This window comes from Temnothorax curvispinosus, unplaced genomic scaffold (assembly GCF_003070985.1).
Source record: "Temnothorax curvispinosus isolate PA1 unplaced genomic scaffold, ASM307098v1 QBEX01003544.1, whole genome shotgun sequence".
NCBI lineage: Eukaryota > Metazoa > Arthropoda > Insecta > Hymenoptera > Formicidae > Temnothorax > Temnothorax curvispinosus.
The window spans coordinates 12511-29852 of NW_020213324.1; the positions used below are offsets into that span (position 1 = coordinate 12511).

At 36.9% G+C, this 17342-nt stretch overlaps 1 protein-coding gene across 7 annotated transcripts in view; it reads right to left on the reverse strand.

Annotated features, from left to right (window-relative positions):
- Positions 1 to 17342, reverse strand: part of LOC112452623 — a 69816-nt gene that overhangs the window by 10238 nt on the left and 42236 nt on the right. For 6 of the 7 annotated variants that reach the window (XM_025012935.1, XM_025012934.1, XM_025012939.1 and 3 more), the window contains one exon: positions 8664 to 8756. In XM_025012935.1, the coding sequence (XP_024868703.1) occupies positions 8664 to 8756 (93 nt within the window). Of the gene's footprint in view, positions 1 to 1971; positions 3738 to 8663; positions 8757 to 17342 lie in introns of those variants that run through there. The other variant, XM_025012941.1, reaches the window with a different exon arrangement.

Below are 17342 nucleotides of genomic sequence, written 5' to 3' on the forward strand. Positions count from 1 at the left end.
CAACAGGTGGAATAAATTTTCATCGTATTATGGAAAATAAAGAGGTCGGCTTTAGTTTAGCGAGCGTCGAAAGAACGCTGCATCTTAATTCTATTATAACAACTAATATCCAAGATGTTTTGGTATCGCGATATATTTAGATAGCAAAATAATTTTTATTCAATATGGAAACTTTTTAAATTCCAGCTGCGTTACATATAATAGAAATTTTGTAATAAAATAAAATTATAACTGCATCTTAATTCTATTACAACAGTTAATGTCTAAAATGTTTTGATATCGCGATATATTTAAATAGCAAAATAATTTTCGTTCGGTATAAGAACTTTTTAAATTCTAGCTGCATTACATAGAAATAAAATAACATAGCTATAAACAAATTTATAGCTAAAGCCGTAAATCACAATGGAAATAAATGTGAACTTCATTGATATAAATGTTAAATAATATTGCAGACAGATTTTCTGTAAATTATTTCTGTCATTTCGCAAATAAACGTAAAAGAGAGAGAGGAATAAATCTAAATTTTCTTGCACGAAGTTACGTTAATCCTTATTACATCACCGCCGATAAAACCGTTGGTTTTGTGATAAAATCGCATTGTAACGCTAAACCTACCGCATTGCTCTGCTTCTTTCATTTCCCTAATCAACATATCTACCGGATAATCACGGTGCATAGATAATTTTACGAAACGCAAGCGATTTTGCAATGAGACGGCGGTGAGCGAAGTTCTTGGAATCGGTGAGATACGCGAGATGGGACATCGACCATACATTATCTTGATTTTTCCTGTACATCGGTCGCCGTATGCCACGCCGCTGTGACACATGGCAAGAGGTCAAGTAGGAGTACCGGACCGGTCGTAATTTGCGACCTATCGCCAGCAGCCGGGTTCTACTAGTAGGTTTCGTAACTAATCCCACCCTCCCGCGATTAGTAAGTAGCGATTACATGTAGAAAGTCGGCGCGCGCTGCGCTTCAAGGTGCTTGCCTAACGCAGCATTTCGACAAAAATTCCGGATGCAAAAGGAAGAAGAAACAACTCAAAGTGCACCACGCGAATCACGATGCGAGTTGTGAACTTGGTTTTACGATTCGCAAAAGAGAGTTCGATAAATGTGCCAAATAATAAGCAAAAATCGATAGGATAATAGAATAATAAGGCAGAATCGATTTCTGAGATTTTCCGATAAATTTCAATGATTCAATCGGAATTCGCGCTAGTCATTCTGTTACGTCTGAGCGGCAATCTAATACGCTACTACGTCAATTCGCGTCTAAAGTGAAATTCCTCAATGAAAGTTAACCGCGTGTCGCGTACTAACTGTCTACCGGTAATGACAGTAGTGACAGATGTGGTACGAGTCGCCCGATCGGCGTAAAAGCGATGATGGTAACGGCATGTCCATGTGCATCTGTGAAGAAGAGAACGTGGCACCTGTTCGAGACAGGTTTGGCGCCTGGTGCAGAAGAAACCAGCCGGTTTCAGCGTTTACGTATCAGATATTGTGTTAGATCGAGTGTGTTCGTCGAACGAAAGCGGTGCCTTATCGGTCATTAATGTTGGCCGCGCGTTTCTCGAAACTTAATAGAGAGTACCTCAAGACATAATATCTATCGCGCAGAAAAAGGCTGTTAAAAAAAAATAGCAAATAACTTTCAGAATTAATAATCTTCGACGTTCATCTGCTTTTGTGTAGAGAGAAGAGAGAGTAAAAATTATAACTAACACGTGTCTCTATAGACGCCTTCACACGATCAAGCATTCTCAAGCCACGGTCTATAGTAATTTGAGAGAAACCATATGTGTGTATTGTCTTAAGGTAATTAGTTTAATGACTAAATTCATTATCGGTTATTCATTAAAACTAAATTAATTAGCACTCTTGCTATTAAGAGCACGAGCCTCAAACGTGTTTTAACGCAGCTCTCTAAACTAATGAAGAGATCAATGAGGTATAAGCGTACTTTTTTCAAATTGGTCAGCTCAACGTTGCAAACCGAGTCTTCTTTCTCCATACCGCTATCCTCCCCCTCCTCTTCGATTTTATCTTCAATTTTAACTCTCGCCTCATCGTTTTTTATCTTCTGATGAGGCTTGAGTGACAGCGGGGTCGACGTGGATGTCGTCGTCGTCGACGCATTCTGACGAACCTTTATCCACTTCAACATCTTTACATCTTCCGTACGCTCGATGTTACGTTGGAGACGTAAATGTCATCGTCTCTTTATTGCACACTATGATTCATGATAGTCATCTTCAAAACGTTAAAAATTAGGCGGCAAAAAGATTTATTAATTCTTTCAAACGTCGATGATACGCTCCAAAATTAAAATAAAAACATCGCGCGTGCAAAATGACGTATCTTCCGGTGCCGGATAAGGATAAATGCTTAACTTCCACTCGACAGAAAACTTCTCGTGACGGATTTCTGGTACGATAGCGTTGTTTGCCGTGTCTACACGCGACACTTTACTTGCTCCTCTGATAATATCATTTCGTATATTTGTCTTGTAACTTTACGCTGTATTTTCCCTTTGTCGATCTTCTTTCTTTTTCAAGCGATAATGCACACTGTTATATCTTTCCTGTTTGCGCCCTCGTGTAGTACCTTAAACTATACGATAGCTGTGTTTTATTAAAGATAAATTAGGGTCGACGATCGCTTTTTACTGTACAATTCTTATCATATCTTCAAAATGTCCTTTCTTCTTTATTTTCGAGACTGCTGAACGTTATCGTAATGCGATAAATGCCGCAAGCGTTATTTTGCGACGTAACTTTGAGTAATAACGCTACAATCGCGGCGGATCAGATAAACGAGAGAACGTTTAAGAACACGAAGAAAGGAGATGCGAAGGTTGACGATGAGCAAGCCAGGCGAGAGTCAGAAAGGCAGATGCTTTTCTTCGTAAAGGACGGAGGTAGAATCGTATATAGCAATTGCATACCGGATATGCCGGCAGAACCCGTTGCCAGATGAATCGTAGGCTCGATTAAAAACGTAAACTCGTTTAGCCGGCAATGTCGCCTTTCCGATTCGCAAACTTGGCATTATTGTGATAAGCTCGCGGTTTCAATATCATCTCGACCCCAAAGTGGCAAGTTCTCGGCGATCTCGAAGAATATTCTCTGAGAACTCGCCTATTCGTCAAAAAGCAACGTCTGGGAAGATTAGTTTCAAAATAATTGTGCGATAAAAAATCTTTTTGGAAGATCTTCAAGATATTGATGAACATAAAGATCCCTTTATGTCATTTCTTTAGACCAAACGCAGAATAGCTTTGCATAAATGTACAGTTTTCCAAAATGATGACGAAGTTACTCCATCGGATGTTAATGTTTGAATCAAATGTTAGCGTGGACCACTTTTTTGCTCCGCGCCTCGACATACCACGTGCTCCTCTCCTTCCGCCGCTTCTCAGAAAGATTAGAAGCAACTCTCTTCCTTCGCAACCATCACTGTTCCATATCTTCGTATCTCGATATCCAATGAAGATTCCAACATAGCTATTATACTACCGCCGTCTACCGTTATTGCTTAACTATGCAACACTTATATCTGCCGTAAAAGGATATTTACAACACCGTCACGGAAGTAGACAATCCCGTCGCGCACGTTCTTTCCTCGCGAACCACTTTACGCTCCGGATCATCAAGAAGCGCGAGAATGAAAACGTTTTCCTTCGCACAGCTTCGCGGCAGTTTCACAGCACACGATCGCACGCGGAGAAACGGCGGAGAAGGAGCGCGGAACTACCTGAACGCGGCGCCGTGCACGCCGTGCACCCGTACCTGAAGCCAGCGACTCGCAGTATGCTGGCGGACACCCCCACCCCTCTCGTCTGGTTCTCTTCGTCTTCCTCTTCTTTCTAAGGGGCCATACAGTATCCACTTTCTCGCTCCGTCCCACCTTTCGATAGATCCAAGAAATCCATGACGTCACCCGTTTAGCTGTTCTACGCTCACCTATCTACCTGAACAACCTGAACCACACAGCAGCCCAGCCAGGACCGTAGCTCGTTGAAGATTTGGACAACCTTCGTTCTTTAGATTTATCTCTTTCAGATCTTCAGAGGAAGATAAATCGGAAAAATTATCCGATCATTGTTTTTGCAAAGATATTGATTTCTTTTATTGCCATTGCAAAAAATTGCAACGGTGCAATGATTTGATACTCAGGGGAAGTTTACTTTTCCATGTACAGCGTATCGTATTGCTGTAATTTTCATTTTGTGACTTATTGTGTCATTTCGTGAGTTATAGAATGCATCAACCCTTTGACTACGAGTAAACTGGTTACAGAGCTACACGCACAATTCAACCGCAAAATTTCGTCTAAAAAAAACACAGCTATTAAGACACAGAAAAACTATAGTAGCGTTTATCCTAAAAGACCGTTTAGAGAGAAGCCACTATAGTGACGCGTACTCAAAGGGGTTCCGTCGTAAACGATACGATGTTATTCATATGGAAGCACAACAAGCATTCATAATATTTATGCATTGCGCTGGTTCTTTTCTGTTAAGAATAAGAAAAAATTGATGTCTTTTATACAATCATAAAATAAATATTGTTAGTCGAATAAACAAGTTCATCATCTTCGTGGACAACCAGCATCCGCATTCCACTCCTGACGCTCACTTAATTGGACTTACGTGAGTATGAGGATATTGCTCATATCAATATATGTATATATAAAAATTATAAAATATTGATAAGAGAGAGAAAGAGTAATAGAGGTATAAACGATCTAATACTTCACTATACAGGATGTCTCATAAAAATAGCAACAACACTTAAGTAAATTCTTGAGATCATTTTAAAATAAAAATCTTATTACCAAAATATCGAGATCACAATAGTTTTTTAATTAAAAACATTTAGAGTTAGCGAGTTAAATCGTCTAAAATTCGCGCGTTCAGGTGTTCTACAATGCACAGAGCTAAAGATGACTGTTGCCCCGCTTGTCAAAGTCGGATCACTAAAATACAGAACATTCTCAAGAGATTTAATAGTAAAATATAGAAGACCAACGAATTAAATAATATGCTTGGACTAAGATACTTTATTTAATATGCATAGCATGTTGCGAAGGATTTCATTTCACATGCACACACACACGCACGCATACACACGTATATACCAAACAGGAAATTGTATCTATTAAATCCAGGCGATACTATTTAATCAAGAAGTGTGGGCACTGTCGCGTAAAAGAAGTAACGTGGCTACTTACGTACAAGGACTTGGAACATTTCCTCCCTCGTTTATGAGACAGGATGTAAATCTAGTTAAGTTTACTTGTAAAATACACGACTCTTAACGAGTATTAAACGATAACCTATTCTGCCTATATACACTTTCAATCTTGTCGTATGGAAAATCTCAGCAATCGAGTTTCCTCAAAATATTCTTTGGGAGAATAGCCAAACCGTATTAATTTTAAATAACAAAAGAAGCAACGAAAAACATATTATTAAATCTCAATATTAAAAAATGCAGTTAAAGGAGAAAATCGAAAACTAGTAGTTCGATTCGACTTTGAGTGGTTCGACACGCGGGTTCAAAGGAACTATTAGCGGCGACCGGAAATGATCCGATAATAGCAGAAAATTATGTCAGGTGTCCGTAACCGAAGTGGTAATCTGTAAATGTGTCTCTACCACAAATTGTGGCGCGGCGCGCAAAAAAAAGTGTTACAAATCGCGTCTTCAGCAAGATTGCAAGATCTATTGCATGTTTTTTTTTTGTTTAAAGATAACGGTTGTTGTTTGACGACACTACCAGCGAATACTCTTAATTGAGCACTCTCCTAATTATGCCCACAGTCACCTATTATCATCGCCATCTCACAACTAACTGTATTCAGAAACATGCAAAGATACAAGAATTATGCTTGAGCACTGTCGATATGATCTGTGCCATTAGAGCTATTGTACGGTTCATATCACACAGCTGCATCGGAATTGAATTCTCATAATGCAACGATTATATAAGTTTTTAACATCATTCCGGCTTTTCAGAAAATGCAAATAGATAAACAGGAAATCCTTTACGGGGAACTATCGCCTCTTGAATAACCATAAAGCTAAGTTATATTGTTTGCGCAACATTAAAAATTCTGTTCCCTTCCTGATTAACTCAGACAGAGTAACTTAGTTCCGTTCGCTGATAATGTAACGTTGAAAGCATTGCACTTGTTGAAATAAGTTAAAATATTTATAAGTTAATTCAAGCAAACACATTTAACAAAAATTGCAAGATATTTATATACTGCTAGAAAAAATATTCTTAACATACTCATTTCTTAAAAATTTACAAGCAGGAAAGATAGTATCGCGAGAGGCAAAGGGTCCTCTCGTAACATCGAAGGACTTTCACTCCCATCCTCCCTTCTTCCAAAACGCATTCCTGATGAATCATCTTAGGTATTTCATTTGGATTAAATTCTTCGTAGGGTGATATTAATCATCATATTGGTATGCAATAACATAACCTTTTTTTTCAGAACTTTATTTGTAGAAAGTTTGTTCAATTTAAAAATAATTAATCTTTAGAATTTAATATTAAGCGTTTATAATCAGATTAATAAACTTATTGCGATTTTAAAGAATATATTCAGAATTAAAATTTATTTACAGACAAATTTACTTAATCTTACTTTAATCTTTTTGCACGTGGTAGACATAATTATCTGGAAATCTTAAACCTGTTATCAGTGAGATAACAAACCGTCTAAAAGCATTTTGCAAAGATATCATGACATTTATTTTGAAAAATGTTCAGCGTGAATAATGTACCATGAAAACCTGTTTCTTCCCTACCACTAACAGGTAGATCGTCCATGGAAGATATAATTTCTAGTTTGGATCGTTCCGCGTATAAGGGTGGATCCCAAAAGTTACCCGTACGATAGCTTCTGACACGAAAGGCATATTGAAACCCAAATTCACTCGGCACAGCTATTATCTCAAATACATCAAATTCTTCTTTGTTTCCAAGTTGAAATAACGTTACCTAATATTAAATTGTCCAATTATAAATAATGATGCGCGTAATTTACACCTGACGTAAAAATTAAAACAATGTAACGCTTGCAAAAATGTTATTTGCATTTAAATCGCATAATTATTGTCACATGAATATATTCTCTGAAAATTGCGCAACGTTTATATCTCGTGCCGTAACGTGCCCTCTCTACAGTAAGAAAATGAGCTTTGCTGAATTGCTCTCGAATTGCGGTAATTTTGGGCAAAATTGCGCCGGTTGAAAGACGAATCTCTGGTAACAACAAAGCGTACACGTTCTTCCGACCGGTAATTGTTCCTGCGAATCGCGCCCGGTACCCCTATACGCCTCTGAAGCAATTAACTCTCAAGATTGCTAATTAACCCCGTGAGAAGATCGGTGAGGAACTTGCGTTTCCACCTACTTCTCGAGTAGCCTCGAATGCGCGACGTCTACCATCGCAGCTTGAAGCTAGTTTCCTTCTTGTGCTAGATGAAACAGTTGACCTTCCACGATAAAAGCAGACAACGCTTGCGATGATGGACCAACGCGCGATTATAGTCGTGGCGGCGCGGCGCTCCTCGCCAATCACGAACGAAAACATCTCGTTGTCCGTGGAGCGTCGATCCCGTTACAATGGTTAGTCGTATCTCTACATGATTGCGAAGAACGTGACAGAGAAAATGATATAATAGCAAATAAAGTCGAAGGCTTTTATTATCGATCCGCCCAACAGCAGAGAAAGAAGACAAATAAATCCGCGCTGTTATTTTATATTAAAAATGTATATGCCTTTCCCCTTCCAATTTAAACATTTCTTGATCGTATTGTGTATATAAATATTCGTGCATTAAGAGGCATTAACGAGGCTCAATTACATAAGGCTTATTACATAAAACTCGCAAAGTTAATATTTTGCATATTTATTATATGAATTGTGTAAAATATAATAATACTTTGAAAATAATAATTTAAAATACTTTAATAATAATAATAATTTAAAAATATGCATGTAAGCTAAATAATATAGCAAACTAGAAAAATTACAGTATATAATAAACACATCGATGCAAAATTAACACCTCTGTTGTGATTATTGGTTGAATAAATTTTGTTTGCATCGCAGGTTAATATATACGTGCGAAGGGAATAGCTTGCGCGTTGAATGGAAAATAATAAGCTCCCTCGCGCGTAAAATATCAAGACATTTTATCTGTTGGGCACACCCCATTTTCGCTGTTACCGTGGGATTATTTCGAAAGATGATTCTCATTGAATTTCATATAGCGTAAAACTTATCTGGAAAAATACTCGCACACAATCTCTTCTTTGTATAAAAATTGTCCTATAAGTACCGTTTCCTTTTGCTAGAACACTAAGCCGCCAGAGCTCATCGATACGTAAAAGTGTCAAGGTAGCATATTATAAAAACAACAGCTCAAAACATCTGTCGTTGCACGCAACTACAGTTATCAATCGTAATTGTAATTAAGGGGGGAAACAAAGAGAGATGCTGTTGATGAGCATGTTTCATAAACATCTTCTCTGCGTATTCATCAAAGATTCTTTGAATTTGTCAAATCACATATAAAAGAATAAAAGATTACATTAAGGGAATTACCTTCTTCCGCAATTTTGATTTGCTTACCTTAAGTGCGCAGAAAATGCAGGATTCTCGCATGCATGCATGTCCGGAGAGCTCTCTGAAGCTTCGGCGAAAAATGTCGAGATGCCACAAGACCTGAAAAATAAATATAAAAAATATCGTAACATAGTTTTTTAAATTATACTTTTCCAAGTAAAAATGTTCTCCGGATACAGTATAAATATCATATATTAACAAGAGTTATATTCGAAATCTTATATCTATTTACATAATATTTTCCATCTAAATTTTTTTAATTTACAAGCCAACATAATTGTATATGCGCTTATAGCTGACGATTGTAATGTTATAGAACGTATTTTTTTAACATTATATTATAGGTTTTATTATATTGCCAGCCCGTGCAGGGACATGACTAAAAATTTTGACATCAGTTTTGAATGAATTTATCCTTTATATTAGCGTACAGTACCGAGTCGAGAAAGGTAGCACGTAGGTGTACACGTAACACATACAAAAATGTAAATGTGTCGAAACCTTATATGGCATCGATCTATAGCCATATACGACAATAACCTAATGCGAGCGCATTATTATACTAGGGGAAAGTAAATCACAATTTCCGTGCCCATGTCCTGCATAGCGGAACATGATTTCCTCTTTTCTTGTGTCACGATGCGAAACGATATTCGACACTTTTTAGAGAATAAATTTATACCTTTTTAAAAAACTTCCCGCTTTAACAATTTAATAATCATACAAGAGAGATTTCTATAAATTAGAAAATAATATTAATGTTTATAACATTAGTATTAGAATAAGAACGTGAGCATTTTTTTGTATAAAATAATACATATTCTACGAATGTATTACACATATCTACCGCTTTGTTTAAAATTACACCATTGAAGTTAGTTCGAATTACTCCATTAGTCTAATTTTTTGTCGTTGATTTAAAAAACTATTGAATAGGTTTTTTAATTTGAAATGTTTTTAACAATAAAGAAAAAATAAATTCAATTAATGGAAAATAAAATTACTTTTTGCTAAGAAAAAATCGATAAAAATTGTAACAGAGCGACCGGAAACACGACATGCACTTTCCCAGGCAAACAAAGCGAGCTTGATGAAATGTTCGAATGGCGGAGGAAGCAGTGTTCCATAAGAGTTACTCACACGCGAGTTCGGATTTATAACGCGCGATACTCAATTTATTTTAAGATGATTCTTATTACCCCGTGGTTCCTCTATTCCCCCGTCCTCCCCTAATAAGAAAAAACTAATTTTGTTATAACTTCAATAATTTTTTAATCAAGATTATTGTAACATGATAATCATAGTAATCTTTATTATCGCATCGCGAAATAAAATATACTCATCATGAAAGGCCGATATCCCTGCAGGAAATATTTTTGTGGTATGTCGAAAGAATCGTGAGAATGGAAAAGCACAAGCAATCCTTTTGGAAAACGGATGTAATTCTTGAAACTAACAATAAGTGGGAAAGAAGTGTGTCATCGTTTATAATATCTGACAGTGGTACTTACAAAAAAATTTGAGAAAAATTGTATAAATGTTGATAAAAGTTATAATCCTCTATTTTGTCTAATAATTATATTATTAGATATATGTATATAATATAATATTATAATTATATTTTTATTATTTTTGACATAAAATTATGAAACCAAAAATTCTACTTTTCTCTCTCTCTCTCTCCCCCTCCCTCCTCTAATAAACTTAATTTCTAATTGTAAGTAAATTAACGCAGGCGTACTATTCTTCCATCTCATTGTTGTTATTAGTTATACCGTAAATAATGATTATGCATTACACTCTTTTCCCTTCAGCAAGGTTATAATTTCATAAAGCACACTCGTCTCAAGTGTACTCGATACCTGTTAATTGGTTTGCTACTCAATGCACAAACCAATTAGCGGCAGAAGCCTGCGAAAAACTCAAATATAACGGTTGTTAATGCTTATTAATCCAGCGATTATTTATCTAACGTATCGTATAGCTAGTGATTTGTAATTAGATATGGTTTAACTTCATGTAATTATATGAAAACATTTAAAAAATATAAAAATATACCTATAATTAAATTTTCGATATTTTTATATCTATATTCTTCTAGGTATCGCCATAATATAAATATTTTTGTATATATATAATATAAAAAAAGATTAAGAAAATCGAAATTTATTGTAATACTAAATAATCATAATACTAACATGAAATTTTTAATCACTTTCTATCTATTGATAATATGTTATAAAGCAATAATAATTAGATGTAATTAGCATGTAACTAAAACTGAAATATGCGTCACCATTCTTCGCATAATTTACTGTTCACCCAGGCGTGTTAAGAAAAAAATTCAAGAACGATCGCATGAATTGTGTCTGATGAGAATTTCAAAGTGCTCCAAATACCTAGTTACCGCTGCGTGACGATCGTGCGAGATATTTTCCATGGTGCTACTATTACGAAGCTTATACGGGCTACTTCTGCACATAGCGCAAGATGTTTTTTCAATATTGGTACTCGTCTTGCTCCGCGCTCCGATAATTTAAAACTTTATAAGTGATCATTTATAACTTTATAAGTGATCCATTATTGCATCCATCATATATGTAACAAGAATTACAAGAAACATCAGGCTGCTACGCGGATATCGTTTCACCGCGTTTTCTGCAACCGCAAAATTTATTACATAAAAGAATATGGATATAAAAATATCGAAAATTTAATTATACACATTTTTATATTTAAACAATTTTTTATAAATATATGAAATTCCATTGTATCCAATTAAAAATCATTGGCTATTCGATATACTCGATAAATAATGTTTAATTTCAAATGATTGGGAAACCACATTCAAAACTTTTCGGCCAATTTATGATATGTCTACTTCATCAAAGATTTAAATTGTTATTCTTCGTTTTGGCAATGAACTTAAAAAATCGGCATCATACTTTAGACCGCTGTATAAAGTCGCACGGTTCACGCTGGGTCGAGTTATAATTAATGGCAGAAAAAAAAGGCGCATTGTGCATTCCACGGGATTTTCTACAGCACAACAAACAGAAACCGCTATCGTCGGAAAATTGCGTAAATAAATTATCCACCGTTTTATAGAACCACGCCCTCAGATCGACCTTATACCTTCCTGCAATGGGAATGCACAGGCACAGATATTTATGTTATCTTGCAATATTTCAAATTGAAAAAAAAGATATCGAGAAATTAAAATAATATTTGTTAAATAAGTAGGAGAATTAAAGAAACTCATTTAATTCAGTAGAACGTAACTTCAGAGCGCTTTTAAATTAGATAATATTTTAATTGCAATATTATTATTTTTATCGCAAAGCGTTTTGTATAAGTATTTTGAATTGTTTTATATAAACAATAATTTACAGTTTAATATAACATTAAAAATAAATTCAACATTATATATCGCACCATCGTCCTGTCAAAATGTCATCTGTCAACATATCATAAACACATCAATTTAAATTGTTAAAGCGCTAAAAACATAATGAATTATTAGTCAATTGTCACGTTTCTTCCCCACAGTGCAAGAATATCGACGTAAGATGATCTATACGCCGCGGATGCTTTGGGAATCAACAGGTACTCCGGCACGGGGCCCCGCGGGGTAGAATAGATATAACGGTATACACATTATCGCACGCGTATCGACCCGCAACGATTTAACGACATTTGCCGATTCCAATGATGATAAACCGAGAGCAATAAGTAATAAATAAAATACTAGGAGAGACAAGAGAAACCGTGAGACCAAACCTTAGCAATCTGGAAGAGTGCCTGTCTCCGCGGCCTCTGATCCTGCTTCATAGCGGCTGGTTGGTTTGCTCCAATTTGCGGTCACCGTTACTTCCTCATGAAAATCTGTGGCGGAACACTCGCAAAATCATTGACAATCGCGTCGATTATGAAATTACACTGTACATTACACACTAGATCCCGAATAAAAGAGGAAACGCAAGACGCGCGATGCGATCGCGCAGGATACTCTCTTAAGCGGGCGTCGATGCAACAATGCCCGAGCGGAGCCGGGGGACTTCAACAGCGATGGCAGCGCTACGCGGGACTCTTGTGGGCAGGTAAGAAAACGAGCTGGCCCCGGTGAACGCGGTCGTGGGCCCACAGGTATCTATAGTACGATAGTACGATGTATAGTACGCTGTAGTATAGTATAGTACGCTGTAGTATAGTATAGTACGCTGTAGTAACAGCGTACGATGCTCGGGGCCTCGCAGGGACGCATCTCTTCTCAACGCGTATTGAAAAACTATTGAAAACTGTCCGCATGAGTTTGTTCAAAAGTACTGATTTCAATTTTTTTAATAAATATATATAACGCACAACGTGAATTTTTATTAGTTAGTTCATTAAAATGAGTTTGTATCGTATCTATAGTCTTAAGCTGCTTTTACAAATTATCATCAAAAGATCGTACAAATCGAAACAAAAAATAAATGTTAACTCTCAACCTTTTATATTTTTAAAATATGTGTAATTATGTAAATTATAAAAAAATTATGCATAATGTATCAATTTTAATACATTATATCTTTGTAATATAAATACGTATTAACGTATTACATGAGCGACAAGACAATAATAAAAAATAAAATACTAATAATGACTAAATAGATACATTCTAAACGTAAGTTATTATAAAAATATTATCATCTAAAATAATTTATGTTTAAATAGAACACCATGACGATCCGATCCTAACACATTTACTACAGTCTACACAAGAGTTGACCATTTTTACTACGAGGCTGCAGCGTGGGTGAGAGGCTCCGAGGCCCGGGGTCAGTCGGCTCCGAGCGAGGGACGGGGAGAGGATAAGCGGCTTTAGAGAGTGGGGGAGGCGACCAGGTTTCCAGAGGAGCGGAAAGGGGAGCTAGCACGAACACAAAGTGCCGCGGAAGAGGATCGGTATGGGGGAAAGGGACGAAGAAAAAAATAAAGAGTGGGAAATGGCGAATGAGACGGATAGAGGAGAGGGAGTCATGGGACTGACAACGTTTTACGTTACGCTACACTGCTACGGGAGATCGTTACGCAATTTGATTCGGGAAAGAATGAACGAGCGATTTGGGAACTCTCTCTTTCCCCTCAGGTCTAGTGGCACTCGTAAGTCCGATGTCCGACGTATGATGGACGGCCTAAATGAATTTAAAAGAATATATTCTCACGGAGATAGTAGATTACCATTTGCCTTATTAATTAGATATAATAAACGTAACGTATATTTTTCCGACATTCCACATATATGTAAAGAACGTTCATTTCATACACGGAGAAAAAAAGAAAGGGTACGTTCTTTTAGCATAAAAGTATGATCCGCTACAATAATTATCGAGACGATTACAATATTCGTCCAAAAATACTGTCTTTTAGCTGCAATGCTGCGAAAGCAGCTGTTGGCAGACGAGTTGCGCGCTGCCACACAATAGCGGAGTGCAGCACGAGAATCTCTTTTTGCAGTACAGAATAATGCGCTTGCATATGCCTTCGATAGCAATCGATACGTGCGCGTGCGAATTTTTTCGAGTGCCTACACAATAGCAAGAAAGGCAGTTATTACGATACCAGTTATTGCAACAGAGTGCATATAGGCCCACCGGTAGCGCAGTTGTATTGCGCACATGGATACCTTAAACTGTCCCATATCCCTATGCTCACGCTGGATACGTGATAACCGCGAACACGGTGAACGCGTGATACAGCATCGCGTGTAAAAATGTCAAGCTCTTTGTTCGGTAAGGATTGAAAAAGGACGATATTCGAGCCGCAATCAGTATTATTTATGTTGTAATGTAAATCATTGGCAGCATGTCAAATAAACAGACCTATTATGATCCTTCAGTTGAAACATTTTACCCGCAAATTGATCGTATAAGTACGATCATCGGTAGATTTATTTAACACCCACGTGAACGTATTGTATTTGCATGGCGCCAGATTCTTACTTAATAATACCCAACACATACACAGAGAAAAGAGCCGAACGCCGATGTTCTTTGTTAATCATACAACGTAGACGAATGCTCTTTCTCGTAAGAGCTAGATTAATAAGAAACTAATTGTGTATTCAGTAAAATTATTGTAATTCAGCCGCTATTTGCTAAGGACTTAACAAGAGATAGCAAGTTTTACTAAAGCATCACAATAGTTTGATTACATTTCTCTTATAAGAAAGGAGTTTTATTAGGATAAATAAAAGAGATGTAATAACATAATTTTGTATATAGTAAAAACAAAACTATAATCTGTATTTAAAAAAATGTATATTTATCTCTTTGAGCAAGCATCTTCACAAAGTTCGTGATAATATTAGTGAAAAGATACCAGTATTCAAAGTTCCGTGTGTGTGTGTGTTAGTTCTGCATTGGGTCTGTACGTGTGGTTGGGTCTGTACGGTATTGGTTTACTTTAATCAGCGTAAAACATTCTACACAAAAGCGGCTCGCGAAGAGGCGTTTGAAGATTTCCAGACTCCACTTGAGGATCGTGGCAATGACAATACGGAACTTCCTTCATGGAAAAACGAAACCGAAGGACAAAGACGACCGTTGTAAATCTCATTCGCAGTATGTAAATTCTCCAATTTAAGGGAAGGTTTCTCCAATTTGAACATTTTCAGAAACAACACACTCTTTGATCCTTGAAGAAACATTCTGCTACGTTTTACTATTACTGCTGCCTGCGTTTTCGAATTTAAGAGAGTTAAGAATAATATCTGAAAGTGCAGCGAAATATATATATATGTTATCCACAATTTTTACGGCTTTAGAAAAATTTTTATGTTAAGTTCTATAAATATAAAGAAGCATATATTCTCTTCTCCGCGTAAACACAAAGAAATATTTTTTTCTTCTTTCATTTTCTTATTTCATATTTAATAGAAATGATTACGCATTACGATAAAGTAAACCAATTCCATAAAGTAAACCAATTCATAACAAACAAAGGTTATTCCGAAAAGAGCTTTTCAAAGAGTATTACTCGTTAAAATGTCAGCAGTTCATTATTTGAAGATGTTCTTAAATCATCGCACTTTGCATCGGTAAACGGGCCCCTCCAAACGCATCGCATAAGATCCTATTGTTCGAGGCGAGGCATGAAACAACTTCACGGTGGACGTTAATTTCCCACCGGAAAAATGTTCACGTAGGCGTGAAAGCGCGAGAAAAAAACGCCGGAGTACTTGAAGTGCGAATAAAATCTATTCATCGTTGATTGATTTCTATTCATCACGATTGATTATTCCAAATGTCAAATTGAGGAATTTAATTCTTATTGTTAGATATACACAATTACACAATATTTTCGTTGGAACGCAGTTATCATATTTTTCATATGTTTCAATAGAACATATTTCCATATCCTGTAAGGGTTTCACGATTCCATTGCATCTGCCATCTTTTAAAGCAGTGCAGGTGGCAGCCCGTTTGCCATTCTATAAAAGAATATTTTCTTAATGATAAATTTATAATTCTGCCATCTTTAAACATACAAATTTAAAATCAACCCAAAACCCAACGATTGCATTCGCAAACTCTACGTATTGGAATAAGGGAACCTTTTCCGCTTTTTTCAAATGCACTAACTACAGAGCGCAGGTGTAACGAAGATTCGGCTGCGTTCGTGACGACTTAAAGGACACTATACCGAAGGGAAGGCTACCCCAAGCCGATTGGTACAAAGGAACAGGTATAAAAGTGTTCGTGCTCGACGTGAGGGTCGACGGAGACTACCTGCTGCCATTTTAAACAACCTGAAGTCGGTGTCCCGCCTTAAATTGTTAAAGCCGGGGTGGATCAAGCGGAGTCTCAGGTGCGCGCCAACGATCAAGGAAGCGCCAACGATCATCCATTCGTATTCAGCGATGTGTGACTTTCGTAGCTGAAGACCCGCTTTTAACCCCACATGCGAGAAACTGTTTACACATCCGGCGAGATGATGCTGGCGCAAGTGACGAGCTCCAATTGCAACCGGGTGTTCAATTTCGAGTGCGCGACACGAGAGACAGCTTAGAGAAATCTTAAGCTGGTTTTATCGCAAAATTACGATAAAAACTCTTAGTCAGTGACTTTTCAATCCTGATTCTCAAGGCTACCTACGTGTAGTATAATAATTATTAATGCGCTATGAATGAAATCATTATTAACACGCTTTTTTAATTTCAGATTTAAATTACATGTGAAAGCTGATTAGAGAAATAAAATTAATTATTTAATAATTAACTGTCTTATTTCCCTGACAGATCTGTGCTTTAACACGGATATTCGTCTGAATTTTGAATTTGACCAATTTGAAATTATGAAGACGAGCTGCAGAGAGAGTGAGTCGAGCTACGAAGCGGCGAATAAATGTCAACCTCGGAGCAGATGAGCCACGCATTCTCGATCTTCGTGATCGAATCGGACGGTGAAAGGAAAGGGTTTCTCGTGAAACGCGCCGAGCGCAGAATGCCAGCACGGCAGTAGAGACTGCTCATCTCCCATGATTTATGCAACCTCATTGAAGACGATGCTATCCCCGTCGACGATCCGTATTCGTTCCGCCATCGTGTCGTTACAGCATCCAACAGAATCTAGATCGTAAAAGGCGAATCCAAAAGTTGAAACAAAGATCGAAGCTGCCTCGTTGTCGCGTGAGAGAAGGCTC